Below are 23,125 nucleotides of genomic sequence, written 5' to 3' on the forward strand. Positions count from 1 at the left end.
GGCTGGAGGGGTGGTGGTCAGTGCTGCGCCTGCGGGGCCGGGCACGAAGCTGGGCCCTCCCGCGGCGGGCACCGGCGGTAACGTGCGTGCGGAGAAGCCCCCTCGTTAGGGCCAGTGCGAGGGGAGCCGGCGGCGGTCCCATCGGCACACCCCCGCTCCGCAGCGGCCGCCCGAGCCGCCATGGCGCAAGCCCTCGCCTCCCCGGGGCTCTTCTCCGACGACGAGGCCGCGGCCTCGCCCGTTCTCGAGTCCACCGCAGCGGGGTTTGGGGCCGACGTGCGCAAGGCCCTGCTGTCGGAGTTCTCTGCCATCTCGCCCAACCTCGAGGGCTCGCAGCAGGTGAGGCTGGAGCTCCTCTGGTGTATGCAGGACTGTTTTAACGTCTGGGTGCAATATCTCACACGCAGCGCGCAGGGGCTGTGGTGCAGGGCCAACAGGGACGCTTCAGAAGAGCCTGGAATGAAGTGTTGGCCTGGGGGGGAACTGCTGCTGTTCTGAGCAGTGCGCTTGTGAAAGCTGTGGTTAGCGTGGTGCCTCCTAGTGAGGTGCTTATCTGTGGCGCTGGTCTTGGTGTCAGGTCTTTGGGTTCTTGGTCTGGTTCACTACATAAACAAAAAGAAGACGTTGCTGCATGTGGAAATGCACAAGAAGGCTTAATCTTCTGCTGTTGCTGATCTTGACACCAGTGAAGCACCCATTAGCTACTGAGCACTAAGTCAGTGCAGCTGAGTGTTATCCACACAGCTGTGCACTACCTCTCTGGCTAGCGTGCTTAATCTGTGCTGATTTTGCAGGCTGCTGTTGAAGATATTAATGGGAAGTTAAAGGTGTATCTGAGAGTTCGACCTCTGAAATCTACAGAGCTGGAGAAAGGGGAAGACCAGGTGAGATGCTGAATGAAGCAGTCTCTGAGCTAGGTGCCTGTGTACCTGCTGGGAGAAGCTGTCTTCCTTTGCTGTCTATGCCACGGCATCTTGTGAGCCATTGAAATGATGGATTTTATTTGTTCTTTCAGGGTTGTGTCTGCATTGAGAATTCAGAGACCCTTCTTCTAAGAGCCCCCAAGGACTCCTTCACCATGCGGAGCACAGAACGTGGAGTGGGACAAGCAGCACATAGGTTCTCTTTCACTCAGGTAGGTAACTGGGACAAACAATCTGGAAGATTTTTGAGCTTAAACCAGTATTGCAGGCTTACTAATACATAGCAATACCTTCGTGAACCATGTTCTCTTGTACGGTTTTATATACTTGTTTTTGTTGCTGTTTTCTTAATTTTCTTTTTTTAAATTTGATCCTGCCAACCTTTTCAGAAGCAAATGCCAAACTCTTTTTTTTCCTCATGAAGCTATAAACATGCTAGAGGCTGTGATATTGGATAATAATATTGGATATTACTAGATTAAGCAAGTGACAGCTTGTTTTTGTAGAGGGCTTGGACTGGAATTACTAGTGGGGTTGTTCATAATGTAGGGGACAAGGAAGGGGAACTAAGGAATGTTACTGAACAATCACCTGCATTCAAAATGTAGAAAATACTTACATGAGGCCATTTTTCATGTGTTTTGCTTCAGATTTTTGGACCAGATGTGGGGCAGAAACTGTTCTTTGATGAGACAATGAAACAGGTGGTAAAGGATGTACTGGATGGGCAGAACTGGCTGGTTTACACCTACGGGATCACCAATTCAGGGAAAACTCACACCATTCAAGGTAAGGAGAGTGTGAGGTTACTAGCCTATGGAGGTAGTTCTGTGCTTCTACATTCATGTTGAATCCTCAGCTTCCTGCTGCTGTTGCTTCAGGTAGCATCAAAGATGGTGGGATTCTGCCTCGCTCCTTAGCAGTCATCTTCAATAGTGTGGGGGACCGGCTGTACCAAGCCATGGACCTGAAGCCTTCGCTCTCCAATGAGGTGATCTGGCTGGACAGCAGGCAGGTTCGGCAGGAAGAGACCAAGAAACAAACCATACTGCGAGGGGGCCTGTGGGAGGTAAGCGTGTCGCTTCTAGGAGGCTTAATAATCATAAGGAAAGGATGTTGTTGTACTACATGGTCATGTTCTTTGGTTCCTTGCAGGAGGAGCTGTTAACGCCATTAAAAAGGAGTCATAGTGCTGAATCTCAGCTCCAGGCCACCACCAGTGGCAGCTTTGACAGTGGAGTTGCCGGCCTCTCTTCATCTAGCCACCTTACCAGCCATTCAGACATCAGCCAGACAGAAGGTATGTACTACCTGCTGCTTGTTGGAGGATGGGGAAGAAAGGGCAATAGCTATTTGGATGCTTTGTTGTGGGATGAGGGAGCAAAGGTGCTGTAAGTACCTGATTTTCCCTTTGAAAGATGAGGACCTCTGGGCTGAAGAACTTTGTCTTATCAATATATGAAGATTCACTGCTACTTAATAACTAAATCTTGTGAAATGAAAAGTTACTTGACACTCACTTGATTCATGAGATGTGGTTATGGGGCAGATGAATGCCATGCTGTGGAGGTTTCCGGAAAGCACAGTGCTGAAGTGGTATGTTGCACTGAGCACTTGTGCCAGATTATCAAATGCAGAAACAGGAACTACTAGCTGAGGTATCCAAAAGCAGGGCATGATTGAGATAACAAGGACTAAAACTTCATTTATGCTGGGAAGAGTCCTGTCTTGCAGTATCCTGTGCTTCTTGAGTACAGAACAAGTACATAAATCCTTACATACACAGGAAAATACTGTTAAAGGGAACCTTAGGCTGTCTGGCTGGACATAGGCATTAATGTAGGTCCAAATGGGAGGATGTACATAGAATAGATGTCAGTCTGGGATTGTGTTCCTGATTAAGAAAGACACCTCAGCCTTGACCTGAACCATTCAGGTTGAACCAGTGAAAGGCTGCAATCATTTCTTTTTTCTTCCCTCCTGCCCAGAACTGGGCCCTCGCTGGGCTGACCTGGATCGTGTTTCACTCTCCACCACCACGGGAGATGTGCAGTTTTCCATCTGGGTCTCCTTCTTTGAGATTTACAATGAGTTTATCTACGACTTGTTAGAACCAACTCCACCTGGGCAGAACCGCAAGAGGCAGACACTGCGGCTCTGTGAAGACCAGACTGGCAACCCCTATGTGAAAGGTACATTTAACTGAAAGATATTTACAGGGGTCCACTAAATGGGCCCTGGTAGGTCACACGTGTGGGAGACTTAAGGACTGAGTGGGTGGCTTAGCAGTGACCTGTTGGGGAGCATGATGTCCTCTATAGCCCCTCAGAAGTCTTTGATGCCCAGGCATCATGTTCGCATAAGGGGAACATAAACTTTTATTAGTACCAGGAAAATGTTAGTCTCTTAACTGCCTTGCTCAATGCATGCCTGGTTTTCCAGATCTAAACTGGATCAATGTCTGTGATGCTGATGAGGCCTGGAAGCTCCTGAAACTGGGTCGGAAAAACCAGAGTTTTGCTAGCACCCACATGAACCAGAACTCCAGTCGCAGGTCTGGGATGGGATGTTTTTAACAGACATACAGTTCTGAGGAACTTCTAAATATTGCATTTCCTTTTTTAAATATCTGCATATTTCTTTACAGTCACAGTGTCTTCTCCATTCGGATTCTGCACTTGCAAGGAGGTGGCAGTGAAATTGTTCCCAAAATCAGCGAGTGAGTTTCATGCTTTCTAGGATTTTTTTTCCTGTCTTAACTGCTATGGATCTGGGATATCAGAAGTATTTTAAGGAAGGTCTTTTTGGAGGCACTTGGGAGGAGCGAATGTTTCTGCTCCTAAGGCCTGCAGCTGATAGTGTGGAGGAATTTGTGAGGAGTACTGCCAAGTGCAACTTGAGATTTCCCAGCCTCTTTGAAGGTAAACATGAGTAACCTTGCCCTTCTGGTGGGGCTGATCTGACTGCTGCTGCCTGTTCCTCAGATGTAGTTATATGGAAATGAATTGGATCAGTGGCTGGGAAGTGGCTGTCATGGGGACTGGCAGAGGATCTTTGAATGTGTCATTGCTAAGCCTGTATTAGTGTTATCTTGTTTAACCCTCATATTTGGGGTAGGTCCTTCTGTCCAGAAATAGCCCAAATTTTCCCTAAAGGAGCTTTCTCTGCCCTCCTGAGGGAGCTGGGAGGGTGAGCAGGGTAGGTGATTGCAAGGTGACTGAACTGTAAATCTGGTGAGAACAGGACAAACCTAGCAGCTCTGGTGATACCATCTGTGTTTTCTTCAGGCTCTCCCTGTGTGACCTTGCGGGGTCAGAGCGCTGCAAAAACCAGAAAAGCGGGGACCGAATGAAAGAAGCGAACAACATTAATACTTCCCTCCATACCCTGGGGCGCTGCATCGCTGCCCTCCGTCAGAACCAGCAGTCCAAGTGAGCATCTGGAATTTTGCAGGGAGGGTGTGAGGAGGCTTTTTCAGCTTTCCCATGGGCTCACTCTTGTCTCTCCCCATAGATTGAAGCAGATCGTGGTTCCCTTCCGGGACAGCAAGCTAACCCGTGTATTCCAGGGTTTTTTCACTGGACGTGGGCGCTCTTGCATGATTGTCAACATTAATCAGTGTGCATCTACGTATGATGAAACTCTGTATGTAGCCAAGTTCTCAGCCATTGCCAGCCAGGTAAGTAAAACAAACGAGCTTTGTGACATGCTCAGGATACCTCCTGCTTCTGTGAGAACGAGTCCCTTCCCATCACAAGGCGGGGAAAACGCATTTCTTCCCTCTGCTTTTATAGTGGATTCTTACCTCCACAGTAACTACAGCTTCTACTATGTTGAAAAGTTTAACAAGTTGCAGAGAAGTACCATGTTTAAAGACTACATGCTTTCTAGGCTTTGTGTACTAGTAATAATATTCTTTTCCCTTTCAGCTTGTTCAGGCTCCTCCTACAAAGGTGGGACTGCCATCCATACAGTCAATCATCAAAGAGCACAGCAGGAGAACCAGCCAGGGTCCAGAGGCAGTGGCAAAGGAAGAACTGGAATCAGAGGATAGTGAAGATGAAGCAGATGTCTCCATGTATGAGAAGGAGGTGGGTTGTGATTTATTCTGTAACTTTTATAGATGGAAGAGCAAGAGCATGACTTAGCTTTGGCCTGGGAGGTGGGTCTGGAACTCAGCACTGTAAGAGATGACAGAACCTTAGAAGGATATGGGACCTTAAACCACTGGAAATTGGGAATCCGTGAGGAAGACGCTCCACAGTTGCTCTACATGTGAAGTACATGCTTAATTTTGAACGCTTTGCCACCTGTAGAATAAGGACAGTAAGAGCTCAGATGCAGACCCATAATCTCTAAGGGAAATTTTGATCAGAGAATTAGCAAAACAGATGGCTAACTTGAGGAAAAACAATCAAACTTCCTGAATACTCAAAGAGGGCACCTAGAATAGCTGAAAGATCAAGGGGGGATGGAAGATGCATATCTACAGAGACTTAAGTTGTAATGTGTCAAGGCAGCAAAAGCAGGTGCAGCCTTGGGCAGTGCAGTAGAGGAAGCTGCTAAGGAGATAGCTCCATCTGGAGCACACTGTTGTTTAAACCATCCCATGGGAAATGAATTAAGAGCAAACCTGACAACTTTTTTCCAAGTGACTAAAAGCATTTGAAACCGAGATCACCCCAGCCTACAGATATGGGACCAGCTAGTTTCTTCTAGGTCTTAGTTCTGTTGTGCAGTATGAGCAAGAGTGTTTTTTCTTCTTACAGGACTTACTGCGTGTAGTAGAAGCTGCACGAGAACTGCTGGTGCAAGAGCGGCAGGAGAAGCTGCAACTAGAAATGCGTCTCCGTGAGGAGATCTGCAACGAGATGCTGGAGCACATACAACAGAAGGAGCAGTGGTGCAGGTACAGCTTATGTGGGTCACCCTCCCTTTGTTCAGGGTGTGCTGCAGCACCAAGGACTGCCAGATCGAGATGCATATAGTTGCCCATTCTCTTTGTAGCCAACATGTTGATGCCCAGAAGGAGCTGTTGGAGGAACTGTATGAGGACAAGCTTAATAACCTGAAGGAGTCGCTGACTGACTACTACCAGGAGGAGATCCAGGTTTGTTCAGAGGAATGGAATGGCATCAGGAAACTGGCAGTGGCTTGAAAGAGGACTTGAGTACTTGAGTCCAAGAAGGTGACTGTTATGCAGGCTGAGAAGAAGGATTTTGCTTTCTGTTGTGCTATTACTTGATAACTTGATCCACAATTTTCATTTCTTGCCTATTATGTAGTTCATTGGGCTTTCAGATTTTTGGCCCTTAATCTGGAAGCTAATGTGTAAACGTTTTTATTCCCTGATTTGTTCAACATTATACTTTCCCCCTTTACTCTTTTTGCTAGTTGCTTGCTTTGCAATTTTCAGATAAGAGAAGTTCACAGAACTTAAATTAATTGTAGTTGTGATGAGTATGAGCCTGTCCCTATTTTTCATAGTATGAATGGCCTCTGGGACTTGCTTCAGGCCTCTCTGAAGATGCCAACTCTCCAAAACGTGCTAACAGGCTGGAAAAAGTGGTTTACGCTCTCAGGAAAAACGGATTCACTCTCGTCACTTAAAGGACATTAATTGCTGGGTTCAATATGGGAAGTGAATTATTGAGAATGTCTCCTGGAAAAAAGACACTGAAAAGATCAGGGAGCAAAAGCTGTATTACGAAAATCTTTTTTAACCTTTGAATAAATTTGCTTTAAGGAGCGTGATGAGAAGATTGAGGAGCTCCAAGCTGCTCTGCAGGTGGCAAAACAAAAATTGGAGAACTTGGATGTTATGCAAAAGGACTCAGGGCAGCAAGGCTTGCGTCGATCAAAGCGAGTGGCTGCCTCGTGTGCTCTGCAACAGGAGCTGCTAGATACTAAAGCCAAACTGGAGCAATGTCAAATGGAGCTGAATACAACAACAGCAGGTAAGGCAGTGATGCTGCACTTGCTCTGAATTATGCACAAGCAATCCTTACAGAGGGTTAGAGATGCTTTTTCAGCAAGGTACATTGGATTCAGACATTCTGTAACCACTGTACTTGTAGAAGATAGGAATAACTTGATGGATGGACAGGAAGGACTTTTCATTTTTTTTAACATGATGCACTTCAGGGCAGGATCGTTTCCCTGTTCAAAATGTTGAGTCCCTTTGCTTAACTGAAAGGGAAAAGCCTGGAATGTTTGTGCATGTCTGCACAAACTGAAAGCTCTTCTCAGCTTGCCTGTGGTAGCTTGTCTGAAGGGGAGTCTAGACTTAAGAAAAACTGAAGCTTATGGATGAACTGTTGCTCACTACATCTTCTATATTCCTAGAGCTGCGCAAGTACCAGAAATTACTGGAGCCACCTCCCTCTGCCAAACCCATTACTGCGGATGTAGACAGGAAGCTGGAGGATGGACAGAAGGTAACTCCATCTCTTTTACAGAAGGGAACTCTTGCAGGGCAAAGAGGTTGCCAATTTAAAACCATTTGGAGCTGCTGTCTCCAGGTTTTTAAATGAATGGTTGATAGCAAGGGGTCTGTGAAAACAAACCTTTACCATAGATATAGAAGGTGTTGGTGTTTGTGATCCCAGTGCACCTTACTCAGATGAATCTCCTTTGATATTGCATGTCTGGATTACCCCTCAGAGTGGCTCTCTTTCTAGAAGGATGTTAAAGCTAGCTGTTAATTTTTTCCCTCCTGTAGAATGTGAGATTGCTGCGTTTGGAATTACAAAAACTTGGGGAGTCTCTTCAGTCTGCAGAGAGGGCATGCTGCCACAGCACAAGTGCTGGGAAACTTCGAGAAACCCTCTGTACATGTGATGACATTCTGGCTAGACAGGTAATGTTCTGTTTTGTTGCAGGTGCAAGGGGACTTAATTTATGCACTTTGACATAATCAGCAGATAAACCTAAGTTCTTGTAGCTAAAAATATAAATGACGTATCCTCTAGGCACATACTGTCTATTATATTAGGGGAGCTATACTGCTAACCTTCCAGTGGCTGAGTCAGGCAGCGTATTTAACTCTCTAAAGGAGACCCTAACTGTCCTGTTCAGTCACTTGTCAGTCTGCACCAGGTCTGCATCAGTAGGAGAATCCAGAGTTCTCATTCCTTTATCTACTGCACTCCATCATAGCTGCTATGGCAACATGTTTGCAGCAGGATGGATTTGGTTTTTTCTTAGCCTTACTGTTTCTATTTTGTTATTGTACTGCTATACCGGTGACAGGAAAAGCCTTTATGTATGGCCGCGCTGGTTAGTGAACTTCAGCAAAGGCAGTTTATCCTCTTCAGTTCATAGTAACTAAGGAGTTAGGCTTGTCACACTTTAGAAATATATAATATATAAATATCTTTCCTTTTTCAGGACCAAACACTGGCAGAACTGCAGAACAACATGATGCTGGTAAAATTGGATCTGCGGAAGAAAGCAGCCTGTATTGCTGAGCAGTACCACACTGTGCAGAAGCTCCAGGCTCCTCCAATGTCTACCTTAAAGAAAAGGTTCTGTGCCAACAGGGAAAACCTACAACCTAACCAACCTCCTGGTAAAAAGCCCTTCCTGCAAAACCTCCTGACACGTTCAGCTACCCGTCCTGTTGCTGGCAGAGGATGGCAACTTCGTTCAGTTGCTCTATGACTTCTCAGAAAAAGATCCCTGCCCCATTGTTACTGGAACAGGTGGCAAATCCAATGTAATAGTATTCTCCTTTATGTGCTTGTTTATTATTGTAGCTGCTTGAGAGCTTATGTAAACATTTTTTGGATATGTATGGTTAAACTTTTAATCAATACCAAAGTGGACAAAATGACCTTTTGTAATTTAAACACTACACCAAGGAAAGTTTTAAAATGTAAAATAATGCAGATGATCAAAGTTGTTTAACAAAAGGATCAGTTAAAAGTGAATTCTCCTTTTCAACACAATTCAAAAATAAGTTCACAAGGTCCTCCTTGACAGATATTCTCCCCTCCTTGAATTATAGTCCTTTATTAAAGTATACGCGTTCTAGTTCAGGGTAATTCTCTTGGATCTTGGCTTGCAATTCTGGTTCCAAGCGTGTTACAGACATAGAACTGAGCAAAAGAAACAGTAAGATGGTTATATATAACAAGCACTTGAATCTCAAGTAAGATAGATGATGCATCTGTTTAAAATTCCTGGGATTGTGAAAAAAGTTCAGATTTTTTGAACTTTTTATGAAAAACCACTCCACAGAACAGGGGCAAATCAACCTCCAGTTAAAAGGCAATAGAGATATTCTGTCAAGAAACAGCTAATTTCCTACTCTCAGGAGGGTAGGAATCTACTTAGTTGCTTAAGGTTGTTGCTGGCACTAGAAACTTCCTTTCCTAAAGATGTTTAAGTATAATGTATTTACCTATTTAACTTACTGCCTGACTTTATTCAGTTCAATAAAATGTTTATTTTTGTAAGAGCCATCTCACAGTCAAGTGAATTCAGTTGCCAGGTCATGTAGATAGCTGCAATTTCCTAAGCACAGTTTGAGATCTAATCTTCCTGTAAAACTGAGAGTCTTGGTTAGAATCAAGAACTGTTCCACAGTACAGTGGTACTGTGACAGTTCTATGCTAGTTGACAAGCTAGTGAAACAAGTCATCTCCAAGTAGCCTTGTGATGCTTTTTTTTAACCACAGTTCTTTGCTATGCCAGGCAAGGAAACAGACAGTATTATGTGCTTTTTGATATTCAGTTAAATCAGATGAGAACTAAGTGGTTTTTTTTGGAAGTTAAGAACTACAAATGTTCACTATTTTAACCAACTTAGCTCCAGCTGGCATCTTTTAAACATTTAGCAGCTTGTCAACTTACTGTAGTAATTCTGACAACCACTAATAATGAGAGAGGGACAGGTTAGTTGAATTTAAGACCCTGTTTATAGTACATCCTGCAATTTGACTTAACTTCAGTTGAAGGTAACCCATCCATGTTTCATTCTGATCTCAACTATAACAAATATTTTCTCTAAGAGTTTTGAGTACTGAGCTCTTTTTGTATTGAAGAGAAATTCTTTCTGGAAAAACAATCAAATTGCAAGTAAGCACACACAGTCAAGTGCTGTTCTCTATAACCAGGGAAGTTTCCAGCTTGAAATGCCACGGTTAAACTACTCACCCAAACCTCTCTTCTTGCTCTGTATCCCTACTTCACTGCATCTCTGAAACTGCTAGCAGTTTGTAAATGAGTGAGCCCAATTCAACTATGTATTACTGATGAGTAACATAACTATTACTTTTATGAATATTCTCATTTTTATCACATTTGTTATATGGGAATTGAGACTGTATGCTCTGGGAAGCAATGACAATTTGTTTGTGTCTCTTTGCAGTATCTTGCATGCATCTGGGAGTGTAACATTAAAGAAAAAATAACCTAAGAGGAATACGTACCTTTTTTGAGGAAACAGTGCACAACACAGGGGTGTTGCAAACACAAGACTAGAGAAAACAAAAATAGGTTTATAATAGTTAGGGTGCTAAAAGAAAATCTGAAACTCTCTAGGCAAAAAACGTGGACAGTGACATAAAGTTCCATTAAATGCTATGTACCCTATTTCTCACTGTATTACATCTTATGAAATCATTTAGCTACAGTCTAGTACTTAAAAGCATCAATACCAGCCTTAAAATGTGTATGAAACTCATTTGTCCTTTCAGTGCTTTGTATTGGTGTACATAGCAACATAAAATGCTAGACAACAAACCAAACCTTCCATTAACCAGACATTTTAAGAATTCAAATGACAGGATTAGATTCCAATTATTGTTTATGGAGATAGCAGGCAAAGCATCTTTTCTAATCAAGCTGCTACATGCCTTTTCTCGTCACTCCCTTTCTTCCCCCCTGCCCCTTCTTTTCTTGGCAGCTTCTTCATTACTAACTGCTTGCTTTTTTTAATGGTATTATCAGTTACAGATGTAGAAATGAAGCAACTGCTGTACTCTCATTCTCAGTTCACTGGAGGAATATATCATTTGTGCAGCTTCTTGTCCTTACTGCCTTATAATACATAGGTTTTTTTTTTTTTTACACAAAGTGCAAATATTGCTACTTTTTCCAAAAAACCTGCAGTTACACCTTAAAATAGCAGAGACAACCCAAAGAAATCACTCACCAGAATCCAACTAATCCAACTTGAATGGGAGCGCTCATCCACGGAAATCTCTGTTAAAAATAAAAGGTACACAGTGACTATGAGCAACTTTTCTTCTTCCCATTTTCTTGGAAACCTCTTTCTTGAATTGTAGGGACAGGTTGCACTTGAAAGACTTTTACATGATGATGGTAACAATTACCAGCGTTCCTTAAGCCTGAGCTCTGGTGTGAGAGCCTGATCCCAGTCCTTTGTAAGCAATAAGAAAATTCCCAGTGATATATGTATACACTGTTATTCAGAGTGTCACTTAAACTTTAGTAGGTTGTTGGCTTTATTTATGAACTCGTCCTGACCTGAGTATGTGGGCAATTTCTTTCTGAGTTGTGAATCCTGCACAGCTAGCAGCACAGTCAAAGTCTGGAGTGGTGATACTGGTGCAATGTGCTTCCATGCCTCGAGGGCACAGTGAATTTGGGCTAGGTATTCCTTTGCAGATCCAGGTCTGGCTACAGCTCTCTTTGGTGACATCAGATGATTTTAATACAGAACAGGAGATTTGTTCTGTGCACCACAGCAACTGCCAAACAAAAATAAGGAAGGTGCCAAGGGAAAAAAAAGTCTATTCCTCTTAACCCTTCCTCCTGTCCTATGATTTGCTTTGATGTGTAGGAACTTGCCCCTTTACCGCACAGTCTAATACACTCCAGTTCTGCAAGAGAACACCTCAACACCTTTTATTAAAGGAAAAATGTGGAAGAAGGGGGCAGGCTAAGCAGAGAAAGCAACCCATAATGTAGATTTTTTTTTTTTACTATATTCCTCAACATTGAACACATGCCAAGAAATACAGTTTTCCTGTAGGTCTCTAAATGATTGAGGAATCTCCTCCCCTAACCCGTGTTAGATTTCTAGTTGAAATTACTAATGAAATAAAACCAGACCTACTCAAATAACTCTGCTGTACTGGGCTTTTTTGTTATAATAAGAACAGTGCCTTCAGTAAGTAGGACATATAACTTCTACAAAATAACAGCAAATTGATTTTTAAACAAAATAGATAATGAGTAAAAATGTGTTATAGTGGATGATGTTCTCAACAAACGTGATGGTTTTTCTGCAAGAGGCATTAGTTTTCAAGATGTGGAAGTCAGAGGGAAAACTGGTGAACATGAACAAAAAGCCAGGCAGTACTTGAGATGTGAAATAGAAAAAGGAAATGTAGAAAGCACAGTAGGATAAAGATGGTGCTAAGTAAGTAAGGTCACAGCAGCATAAGAGAAATGGTAAACAATCCTGTGCATTAAACTTTCTCCAGAGCCTGAGAGAAGAAATGACGTAGGAGATTGTTCCTCTTTTTTTTTCTCCCTTGAGTCAATCTGTAATCCAGAAATGAGTGCAGGAAGAGCTGTGCAATTCAGCAGTAACCTGTAACAATAGATAATAAGTGGAAAGAGACAGCAAGCAAGAAGGATAAAGACTGAATTCAGCTGTGCTCCACTGTTCTGGCATTCCTCTAACCATACCTTCATTTGATTCTCATTTGGGATAAATTTACTCAAAAGGCTTTAAATTTTATATATTGGGGGAGTTCTAGTGGTAAGAAACTGACTGATGGGAAGTCAAACTCGGTACTCTGAATGGCTCCAGTCTATGAGGAGAATTAAGGGAGAGGGATGATAAATATTGCAGTATGAGATACATAACAGAAAAGCCCCAAACATCTTGTTACAGCTAAAAAGACTTGAAGAGTATCATGATAGTAATAGATGCTGATTTTCAGCTTTCAACTGAGTTGGTCATTAATCTGATAGATGTCTAGTGCAGACAATATAAATAAAATCTATTTCATTTGGTGGAACAATTTTGCCAAGGTGCCCGATCTGATTTGTAGCCTTTATTTTTCAAGAATTGTACCAGACTGCACTAATTAAGAGAGATGGTAAAGTAAAAACACTGACCCTAGAAGGTCAATAGATGCCCAGGGAACAATTTAAAAACAGTAAAGCAAGTCCCAAACAGAGGCTACACATCCTTCCAAAGAGATAAAATAGAGAAATACAAGAGGACAGAAGAATTTAGTCTGTTAAAAAATCATTTAACTACAGAAGAAGGCAGTTTCAAATTAGGATTTCACTTCCAGATGACTTTGTGGCATCTTTAGCAGTTAGCACAAACAGAAAATTGAGAAATGATAATTAAACCAACAAAACCCAAAAGGGGAATCAGTTTTTTTTTTTTTTCTCTAACTGCTTCCTTTTACTGTTAGATCCCCAAACCTTTCAGTTTTCCCAGTCTAACTATGCCCATTTTCAAGGAAATAAATGAAAAGCTAAGTTAGGAATGCATGGATTAATTTAAGACATAATGCATTCAAGAGAGATTTTTTTTTTAAAAAAAAGAAGCTCTGTTCTAGTTTTGTAGCAGCTCTGAATACATATTTTAGTTGCAGACTAAGAGATCCCAGATAGCTTGTTTTAAGGACATAAGAGGAAGTTTCTGGAATCAAGCTGAATGTTAACACAGTATGCAGAACAGAAGAGAAACAGTAGCTGAAGATGCAAGAGTGGTAATATAAATCAAATGCTTCAGTTTCAACTGAGATTTTCAGAAGTTTCTATGAAAGAAATGAAGTATTTCCTTAGGAGAAAGGTTATCTGCAACTAAAACCCTGTGCCTCAGGGCACAGTTGTTTATGGATCCTTCAGCTGCAGCAAATAAATTTGGTTCTGCACATAGCTAGTCAAGTGCATGTCAGTAGGGAAAAATAATATAGCCAGTATACATCATCAAGAATCACTAGACTGCTTAACTGCATAAAAGGCAGCCAAAGCCAGTGCTGAAACCTAAGGCAAAAACACACACGTTATATATATATAAAATTTTCAGAGCTTTCTGATGAAGTAATAAGATTAGTTTTGAACCAGCAAGTATGTGCTTGTGTTCTAAAAACATTTTTGATTCATTTTCTAGTAATAACTTTTGGGAACAGTGTAATTTATACTAACGTTATAATCAAAATGTCCTCATGCAAAACACTATCAGAATATGGGATGAATAGAATTATATAATCTGTATCTTATTTTAAGTGTCAGAGGATGATAGCCTGCTATCACTGCGACCAGCATTCCAGAAGGATTTGTTTCTTTCTATCTTACTGCAGAACATCATTCTATTTTCTTCATTATTTAAAAACCATTTGACTATTTTCCGGCCTAGCGTATTGCTTCGTAGGCTTTGGCAAGCTTACCAGATTTTTTTTTTTTTAAAGAGTGGTGATGACGTGCAAAGCAGACTAAGAGAAATGAGTTAGTAAAGCGTTCTCTGGATGGTGCGACTGAAACCTCAAGAGAACATGCAGAAGCTGCTTGTTAGAAATGCAGCTCATTCCTTAATGGTTTTAATACTAATCTCTACCAAGTGTTACAGCTGACTACCTGCAGAGCAGTGTTTCACCTCTGCTCAGTCTTTGAGGCTGAGGGGGAGGAACAGGTGAGCATAAACGGTCATGATGGTACCAAAGACCACCGAGTAGTCACTGAAGAAATCGCTCATTTTTGCTGATCTGAAAAATTCACAACACCTTTATATTGATTATACTGTACAAAAACAATAGATCTGTCTGCAAACCCTGAGAATTTTCACAATTTCTTCACAAATGCCATGTATTTGCCAGTTGAATTCACTGCATTTTTGACATTTCTCTCATGTTGAAAACATGTAAAATCATCTTTGTTCTCAATTAACAATTTTTTTTTTTTAAAAACAAAGGCTAATGTTCTGAGTATTATGTTCTCAAGAACATAACAGCTGCTTAAAGTTATTCTTCAAACAGGGCATGGGTCAAAAGCCATCAGCAATTAAGTCAAATCAGTATAGGGATCTTCACATTGCAAGCAAGTAGTATATTTGGATGCACTGCAGTTTCACTTCTTTTGGGAGATAAAAGCAGCAGGGACAGACTTTTACTCTAAAACTCATCCACCACATTTCCTGTTTTAAAATTCTGAGCAATAGTGTTTGCTGTTAACGGGGGACAAGGGTAATCAAGCTATGCACAAGAAGTGTGAAGAACAGAAAAAATAGGAAATAAAACTGAAATATTTTAGAAACTTATATCCTAGACAAAGAAATAGAAATAAGCAACTTCCCGTGCTTCTTCACCTTGGGTAGAAAAAAAAAAATTATACAAAGTTTCACTGTTTTTTGCATAAGCTACATGCCAAGTCTTGATAAAAGGAAGGTTTCTTTATTAGGAGAAACTCTGCATTTTAAGGATAATTACTAGAATAACAAAAAAGTTCACAATATCTTAATTTTACAGAATGATAAAAAGAACCAAGATATCCCTGTCTATGAAAGCCAAAAAGAAAGCAACAGCTGTAAAGCATGCTCTACAATGATGACTCCAGGAGTGCTTGGGAAGAAAATATCAAGACTCAAAGTATTTTAAATACATGAAACTATTAACTTAGTATGCAAAATACATATACATAGATTATCTAAGACTAACCTTCAAAAATGCTCTCTTTTCCAATGTGTTCATTATAAAGGGAGGAATTGCTGCAAATGAAATAAAAAAAGAGTCAACTTCGGAGAAAAAGGCACTTTGGTTTAACTTTCTGTTTAGATAAACCGATACTGTAACTCAATTTTCACAACTGTTTGTTATTAACTGAGCTTTCATTTCACATATCCAGATACAGGATTGCTATTTAGAAAGGCAGACTCTCCCAATAAGTGGAACTTCTAATTTTACACATAATCAAACCTGCGTTCAGTAACTTGGCACAGGTCAAAACATCTACTTCTCAGTAAACCACTTCCAGTCAAGCAGAACTTGCTACCATTCCTTTGCTATCTGTATCATTTCTGCAAATGCATCCCAATAACCGATCTGCTGCACTTCAGTGTAACATACTGTGGATGTTTTTACAGTAAGAAATGTAGGTTTAAAATTTAACGAATATAAATACTGCATGCATAATTATAAGACAATTCTATATAAGTAATTTTCTCAAAATCAAATTTAAGGTCTCTCTCACATTAGGAAATCATAATCAAGAGCTGTATTTGACTGAAGTTACTCTTACCCATGCCAGGAGCAGCCATAAGAATCCTTGATATAACCACCTGAGTAATTGCCTGTTGAGCTGCTTTTGTTGATTCACCCAGTCTATTTCCGTTCTCATCTGTGATAGGAATTCCAAACTTTAGTTCCCTGTTGAATAAGAAGGAAAAATATAACGGAGACTGACAAACATGTATCCACTTTTTTGTCAACATATCTTTCATCTTTAAATTTGTCGAATATAACAATTATATTATTTATTTTATTTTCCATGTTTGGCATAAATATTTCAAAAGACAGAGAAAGGTCTGGGGGAAAATATGCTAAAAAGTGAACAATTGAGTATTTGTAACATCAATCTGACACCTGAACCTGGTCACATGTATTCCAAGATCAATTACTTCTGTAGTACACAGAAGGGAGAGGTTTCTTCAAAAAAAACTCAGAAGAGTAAAATTTTCTGGACTGCTCTCAGAGTAGTCTGTCCTCTTACACAGACAACACAGGGAATACAGAAAGATTAATTTAACTAAACTAAAACATTAAGTCTTTGTGAAAATCCTTCTCTGGCATGCTAGTCTGGGTTTACATTTTAACTGCCAAGAACATATTTGAAAGTATACAAGTATGCACAAAGCTAACTACATTTCTATAACTGTATTATTCTCTACCTTTTGCTTAAGCACAGGATTAGGTGTTAAACTTGCATTCTGGGGAGAACCTTTCGGAGAGTGAGAAGCAGACAGAAGGGCATATATACTGAGGACTGCCTTAATTCTTCTCCCCATCTTCTATAGGAAATAAAATACCATGGATTGAACTCTTTTGTGAATATAAACTTCAAAGATTCCCTTTTTTGATCATAACTTGTGTTTATAAGAGGATGCTTTTAATTTGTTTTTCCTGATTTCTACTCTTAGTCCTAGTCAAATTAGAATATATATATAAAACTTTGCTGCTGAGAAAGTGCATATTTCTGTAATCTCAGATAATTAAATAGAACTCCAAAGGCTGACTTCTATGACTAACTTCTGTATGTGGGATTTGAAGCACCATTTTTGAGATGATTATATTTTTCCAAAGTGCAGTTTGTATCTAAAGGGCCCATGTGATCGTGTCTTGAAGGACAGGTACTTGGTTTCTGAGATCTAAGACTGAAAAACTAAATGGATATTTATCTGAAGAGAATAAGGATGTTCTATTTTATACGTGTCACCATCAATCAATCAAAACAAGATCATGCATGAGGTCTTTGCAAGGTTCAGAAACAGGTTAAAGATACATAATGTTCTTTATTTGGTACCTTGCTGATCTAAAAACTCAATAACATCCTTTCTTCTAGAATGAGTGATCTTCATTCTTTTCCCTACCTTTGTCTCATTAGTGGAATATTAATGCAGTTAGCAGCAGCAACAGCAGCAAAAGGAACAAATCGTCCTATAAGAGGTGAGACATGCTATGAAAAGGACAGAAGGAAAAGAAAAAAATTATTACATAATCATTTTTTCAAAAGGTCATATTCAGATGCTTCATGTGTTCATTATAGACCAGATTAATTTCCTTTAAATTAAAATTCAGCAAAAAATCACTGGTGGGACAAAGGCAAAAAAAGAAACAAGACCTAAGTTATAAGTACTTCAGTCAGGTGAGTGCTCTCAGAAGACTGGCAAAAATGATCTTAATCTAATAGCATCACTGCAGACAAGTGTCAGCTTCTGAGCACGCCTGTCAGCCCAATGGTAACACTAAATAGACCTTAACTTCACTGCCTCCACTGGCAAGGTTACAGCCAGCAGCATTTGTAATAGCTTCTTCGCATCTACAGGCACTCACTGTGCAAAGCTATTCACCTAGTTTATGTCTTGTATAATTGGAATTGCATTGGTTGTCGATGCTGTACCACTCCTAGTATATTACAGCATAAACAGAGAGGTATAAAATAGATTTTTTTTTTTGGTAAAAAAATCTTCCTTCTTGAACATGCTGTGCATTTCCTGAAAGAATTTGAGTTTTCTGCATTTAAGAGAAGCACCTCTTTACGTATTCTTCAGCCAGCCTAGAGTAGGCTTCCACGTTTGCAGAAGTGATATTGCACCTTAAAAACACACCCGTACAGTTCATGGTTTAACGGTCCCACATTATTGTAATTACACATCCACTCCAATTAACTTTCAAACACTACTGGATACTTTGACATGTTAAAAAGAAACTGCAAAAAATGCACTTACATTGGATACATTTTGTGTTATGAAAACAGCAAGTATAGGACATTTAAAAATATATATAAAAGTATCTATTTGGGGGAAAAATAAGATTGGGATCTAATGATGGCAATTATAACTCCATAATGGGAGCTGTGCACAACATGACATATGCACAGGAAGAGAAATGAGACATTTCATAGAACACCAAAAATCTCATTAAGAATGGAAAAAAGTATCGGCAATACCTTTGTTAGTGCGTTCAGTCCTAAAGCTGTTGCAACAGCACCTGTGGTAGCAGAAACATAGGCTGTTCCCAGCTGGCTAAAACAAAAATAAAAATGTTTGCACGTGCACAACAATTACATTTATTGCATTTTCAAAAATAACAGCCTTTTACACATGCAGTTAGCCCCCTCCACCTATGAAATTTAAGAAGTAGACCTTTCTGTGACACTGCAGTAAGAAAAGGATGGAACAGTCAAATGGAACAATAAATTAAACACTTTTCTTTCACCATCGGTAGAAACAACATGCAGACAACATTTTAACTTTGAACCAGGTTCTACTGATTCTGCACTGCTATCTGTTCAGCATTTCTCTTGCATCTGAATGCGCACTTTCAAGAATTTAGTTCTGTGTTTAATTTTCTTAACTGCTTAAACTAATAAAATCAGTTTAGATTTCTAAGGCCATGTCTGCAAGAACAATTGAAATCAACTGTACAAAAAAACCATAAACGTAGCTATGCTGTAAACACCCAAATCCTACTCAATATGCCCTAAACTACACTTTATATAATTACTAGCTCAGAGGTGTCTGTACATCCTCTAATCCACTGCTTCCTACCAGACATCTACAAGAAAGCCAGTCTCAAAACCAGGAAGCTAAGCACTGCAATTCCACAGCCTCCTACTCATGATTTCTAGCTCTCTGCACCTATTTAATCTCTCTCTTTGCCTTCAATTAAAGTACTGTACAGACCAATTCCTTGAAAGGTCCTCTTTGCAAGTAAGCACAGAGTATTGTGTGCACTACACTGTAGGACACAGAGAGGAAGGTGGCACTGAAAGACACCTGGAGATCCACACAACACATCAACTTAGAAATACCTTAGTATAACACCAAAGTGAGAGCATTTTCAAGTGGGTGACTGATCAGTGCAACACAGACTGCTCTTAAATCCTGTGCTGTTGATAAAGTTGATAAAGTGCTTATGACTGAGGTGCTTAGGCTTATCTTTAAGGGCAGAAACAGAGGTCTCACCTCCATCATTCTCAGGCTTCTTGTCTATGAGTATCAGAATGATAATAAACACAGATAAACAAACTTATCTATCATCTCAAACTGTAATGACCAACCTTGTTCCAGTACATCAGAGAGCAACTTATAAACATATCGGAAGTATCCGGTTCAGTGTCTGACCTGACAGTAATTGGGGCATCACCACTCCTGTTCGTGTAATTTACTATAGCATTGAAGGACTGGTTAATCCACTGCCAGAAAACCACCGCTGGTGTCGTTCTTGAAAAGAGAAACAATTATTAGCATTTTTGAAAACACTGTCGAATCAAAAGCACAGAAAAATGATGGCAAATCAAGAAAAGCCTATGCAAGCAGCAATCATGCAGTTTCTTGTTCATCTGAATAAAACAATTCAGTCAATGAGATACTGTCTTAATAATGAAACTACAAGCTACTCCTAAGAATAGATTTTAAAAGCACTGAAAATAAATAGAAAGGTTCACTTGGGACAACGGTTTGTAGTAATAACAAAACCATTACAGCAAACCTCCCTAAAAAAAAAAACAGAAAAAAAATGTCTGTTAAGAATTAGAATACTTTCCCATTGTTATTATTCCTTTACAGTTGACTTGTTCTCATTAGAAGCTCCATAAGTGACTGAGAATTGGGTTCTAAGAGATACGGTTTATCTTCTCAGTCTTCAAAAAGCTAATACGACTTCAGCGTTTAATATATCTCCAAGACACTAAAACATTCAGATACATGGAGAACCAAAGACGACATTCCAAAATGACAAATAATTTTCATGCAAATATCTGGACGTTTAAGGAGTACAGGTGCAGCACAGAAATTAATCTGGTTCAGTACAGCATTAATGATGGGTCAAAATGACCAAGCACAAAATCTCCAAGGAGTTCTCATAACTGGTGCCACTGCCAGTATGAAGATGCCTTAGGGCTCAAAGGTGCTGGCTTGTGAATGTGCGTGAGGGGGCAGCAAAACAAACAAACAAACATATTCTGCACAAGTCTCAGAGTCCCCATTTGCCAAGCTAATGTGGCAGTGACAATAAAGAAATGTGGTTCTCACTGAAGGGCTAAAATGGACATTAAGAGCACAAAAAAAAAAAGCAGTAGTTGTACGGATTATTCTGCAACAAGCAGGAAAGTAAGGAGGAGATGCTAGAATAAGAAGGTGTGTGTCTGTCATGAGGCTTTGATTCTGAAATAGGAAGATAAGCTATTTCATAAGACTGCAAAAAATGAAAGATAAAGGGAATTTGAAATTGTATTCTTACTCCCGCTAGTTTCTGGTATCTGAACGAGAAATCAAAGTAACAGTGATAAACTAGCCGGATTTTCTCCATCAGTACTGCTGTTCTTCCTCCTTTCTTCTTACGCATGAGCAACTCTCTCTCCTGACTCATCTGTTCCTGTTTCCTTGCTACTGTGGTGGTAGAGGATGTTAGGCCCACTGCAAAGGTCAGGCATGACTCACATTGCTTTACTGCGTGCCTAAAAGCCCTCATAGGTATATGAGGAATTTGCTTCTCCCAGTGACCAGCAGTAACCAGAACACAGTGGCACGCAGTAAGACAGAGCCTAAACTGCATCATCTAAACACTTCTACAAAATCTTCTGCTAAGGGTTTGGTCCTAATAAACCAACATCTTCCAGGCTAAAACAACCCAGTTTTGAATCTGAGTGACTATGTGAATAATGCTAAAAAAAAAAAAAAAGTATAGAGCTGCTGTATTATTATATTATGTATAAGTATTGTAGACAATAACAGAACATGCATAAAAGAATAACCACTTAACAGAAAGCAGTACTCGTGAATGGGCAATTAGACTGATTGTTTTATTCGTTATCTTGGCTGTTTTTTAAAAACACAGCAGAGTGCTTTCCAAAATGACTGTGCCTTTCTGGAATGGGTGAGTCAAGAGTTTGTAAAATCTCGCTTCAAGCATACAATTATTATTTCCTCTGAAATTTCCATTAATTCTTGCTAACAAAGCATAGTTTCACAAAAATATTTCTAACACAAAGACTACTAACAGAAGTCCACTGACTTCTGGGGACTTCACTGTATCAGTGATTCAAGAACTATAAGGAAATAGAAGGATCAACAGGAGCTGGAGAACTTGATTAATGATGGACAGAAGCATAGTTAGTACTTACTTGGCAGAAAGTATGTCCTACATGCCAAATCTCTAAGCTTAGAGATTCCCACGTATCTCCTCCTCTTTGTCCTTCACACAACTCTCCTACAAGGATGGGGTTTTGGAACATTCAACTTTCCCAGTTTGGAGAGGAAAAGAGGGATATTTGGTGAAGGAGTAGAAGGGGCCAAGGGCTTATCTCACAGCTACTTCTAGAGGAAACCACTAATCAGTGTGGGTATGAGGGAAAGCAGAGAGAGAAGACAAAAAGAAGCAGAATTTTACATTTTCAAATATTTATTATACATCTTCTAAAATAACACTGATTTTCACTTATCTAATTTGTAGGCAAATGGTTATGTGTAACACCGCCATTACTTACCTATAAAAGGTCATCATACAACCTGTGATAGTCATGTTCATGGGTACCTGAGCTGACATTCGGCCAATCAAGACCATCTTTTCACCAGTGTCTGGATGAAAGGCTGAATCATAGATATATTTTGCTCTCCACAATTCATTTTCAGTCAACCCAGGTGCCACGATACCTTGTCTGGGGACAAATTAAAAAAAACAAAGCAACAGCAAAAAGCACGACTGTTACAAAATGCTGCAACTTCCAGAGACAAATGTAACATCAGAGGGTTTGGGGATGTTCATACTAAGTTAATCTACCCTCATAGCTAGCTTGTAGGTCTTCAGCTTTTAAATGAACTGGCGAAATAAAAAGAATCAAAACTCCTAGCAGTTTTTATGTTGGCTGAGTCAATATATCCAACATCAAACTTCTATTTACTCAAACCATATTAGGATATTAGTGCTAAAATGTAGAGCTAAAATCTCTGGAGTCATTAGTTTGAAACTTTGAAAATTTACCTGGATTTAATAAACTACATGCCCCAACAATATAACACGTAAGAGGCAGTTTTAAACACTGTTGTCATATTAACTGTTTTCAGATTTAGACACTTCTGTATTTTCAAATACTTAATAGAGTTTCTCAGATGACATAATTTCCCCATTCATTAGCAAATTTGCTAGCGTTTCAAGCCTGAAATAAGAAGACAGGGCGATACAGTGTCTTAAGTATTTCCTTTAAAATATGTAACTGTATGCTTAGCACTGTCATGGTTTCTATGGGCCAGCATTAAAAACAACTAGCTGCCATACCTGTAATCATGCACAATTTGTCTTGCATTTTCCAGCTGGGCATCAGATAACAAAATGTTCCGGGGGTCTGTTACAGTAAAGAAGTGACTGGCTCGTCCAACGAAAGTGCTTTGATCCCATCGTGGCTCCTTGATATTAATATTTAATGGTATATCTGCAGACATCTTCGAAAACTCTGGGATGAAAACAGGAAAATTTGCAATTCAGAATTACCCT

At 40.0% G+C, this 23,125-nt stretch overlaps 2 protein-coding genes across 2 annotated transcripts in view; one reads left to right on the forward strand and one right to left on the reverse strand.

The window, feature by feature from the left end:
• KIF20A (kinesin family member 20A) lies at positions 1-10,298 on the forward strand. Its single transcript, XM_080555743.1, has 18 exons — positions 1-339; positions 795-884; positions 1,016-1,135; positions 1,574-1,712; positions 1,805-1,992; positions 2,079-2,223; positions 2,912-3,115; positions 3,366-3,477; positions 3,571-3,642; positions 4,211-4,354; positions 4,437-4,602; positions 4,853-5,014; positions 5,693-5,832; positions 5,931-6,033; positions 6,670-6,880; positions 7,269-7,360; positions 7,645-7,782; positions 8,313-10,298. Exons 1-18 carry the CDS (start codon positions 181-183, stop codon positions 8,583-8,585), a joined length of 2,658 nt encoding a protein of 885 aa, XP_080411869.1. The 5' UTR covers positions 1-180; the 3' UTR covers positions 8,586-10,298.
• SFXN1 (sideroflexin 1) overlaps positions 8,704-23,125 on the reverse strand; it is a 25,432-nt gene continuing 11,010 nt past the window's right edge. The window contains exons 2-11 of the mRNA XM_080555751.1: positions 22,910-23,084; positions 22,122-22,292; positions 19,759-19,857; positions 18,582-18,657; positions 17,503-17,588; positions 16,155-16,282; positions 15,575-15,624; positions 11,083-11,132; positions 10,358-10,405; positions 8,704-9,022 (exon numbers count right to left, since the gene is read on the reverse strand). Coding sequence (XP_080411877.1) covers positions 8,926-9,022; positions 10,358-10,405; positions 11,083-11,132; positions 15,575-15,624; positions 16,155-16,282; positions 17,503-17,588; positions 18,582-18,657; positions 19,759-19,857; positions 22,122-22,292; positions 22,910-23,073 — 969 coding nt within the window. The 5' untranslated portion in view covers positions 23,074-23,084 and the 3' untranslated portion in view covers positions 8,704-8,925. The remainder of the gene's footprint in view (positions 9,023-10,357; positions 10,406-11,082; positions 11,133-15,574; positions 15,625-16,154; positions 16,283-17,502; positions 17,589-18,581; positions 18,658-19,758; positions 19,858-22,121; positions 22,293-22,909; positions 23,085-23,125) is intronic.

The sequence above is a fragment of the Anser brachyrhynchus genome (assembly GCF_964034855.1).
Source record: "Anser brachyrhynchus genome assembly, chromosome: 14".
Taxonomy (NCBI): domain Eukaryota; kingdom Metazoa; phylum Chordata; class Aves; order Anseriformes; family Anatidae; genus Anser; species Anser brachyrhynchus.

Bases quoted from the DNA above. Each gene is read 5' to 3' on its own strand.
- KIF20A (XM_080555743.1), top strand. From the start codon at position 181: ATGGCGCAAGCCCTCGCCTCCCCGGGGCTCTTCTCCGACGACGAGGCC. The intron at 1,993-2,078 runs GTAAGCGTGTCG...GGTTCCTTGCAG, and splicing joins TGCGAGGGGGCCTGTGGGAG to GAGGAGCTGTTAACGCCATT. The intron at 2,224-2,911 runs GTATGTACTACC...CCTCCTGCCCAG, and splicing joins AGACATCAGCCAGACAGAAG to AACTGGGCCCTCGCTGGGCT.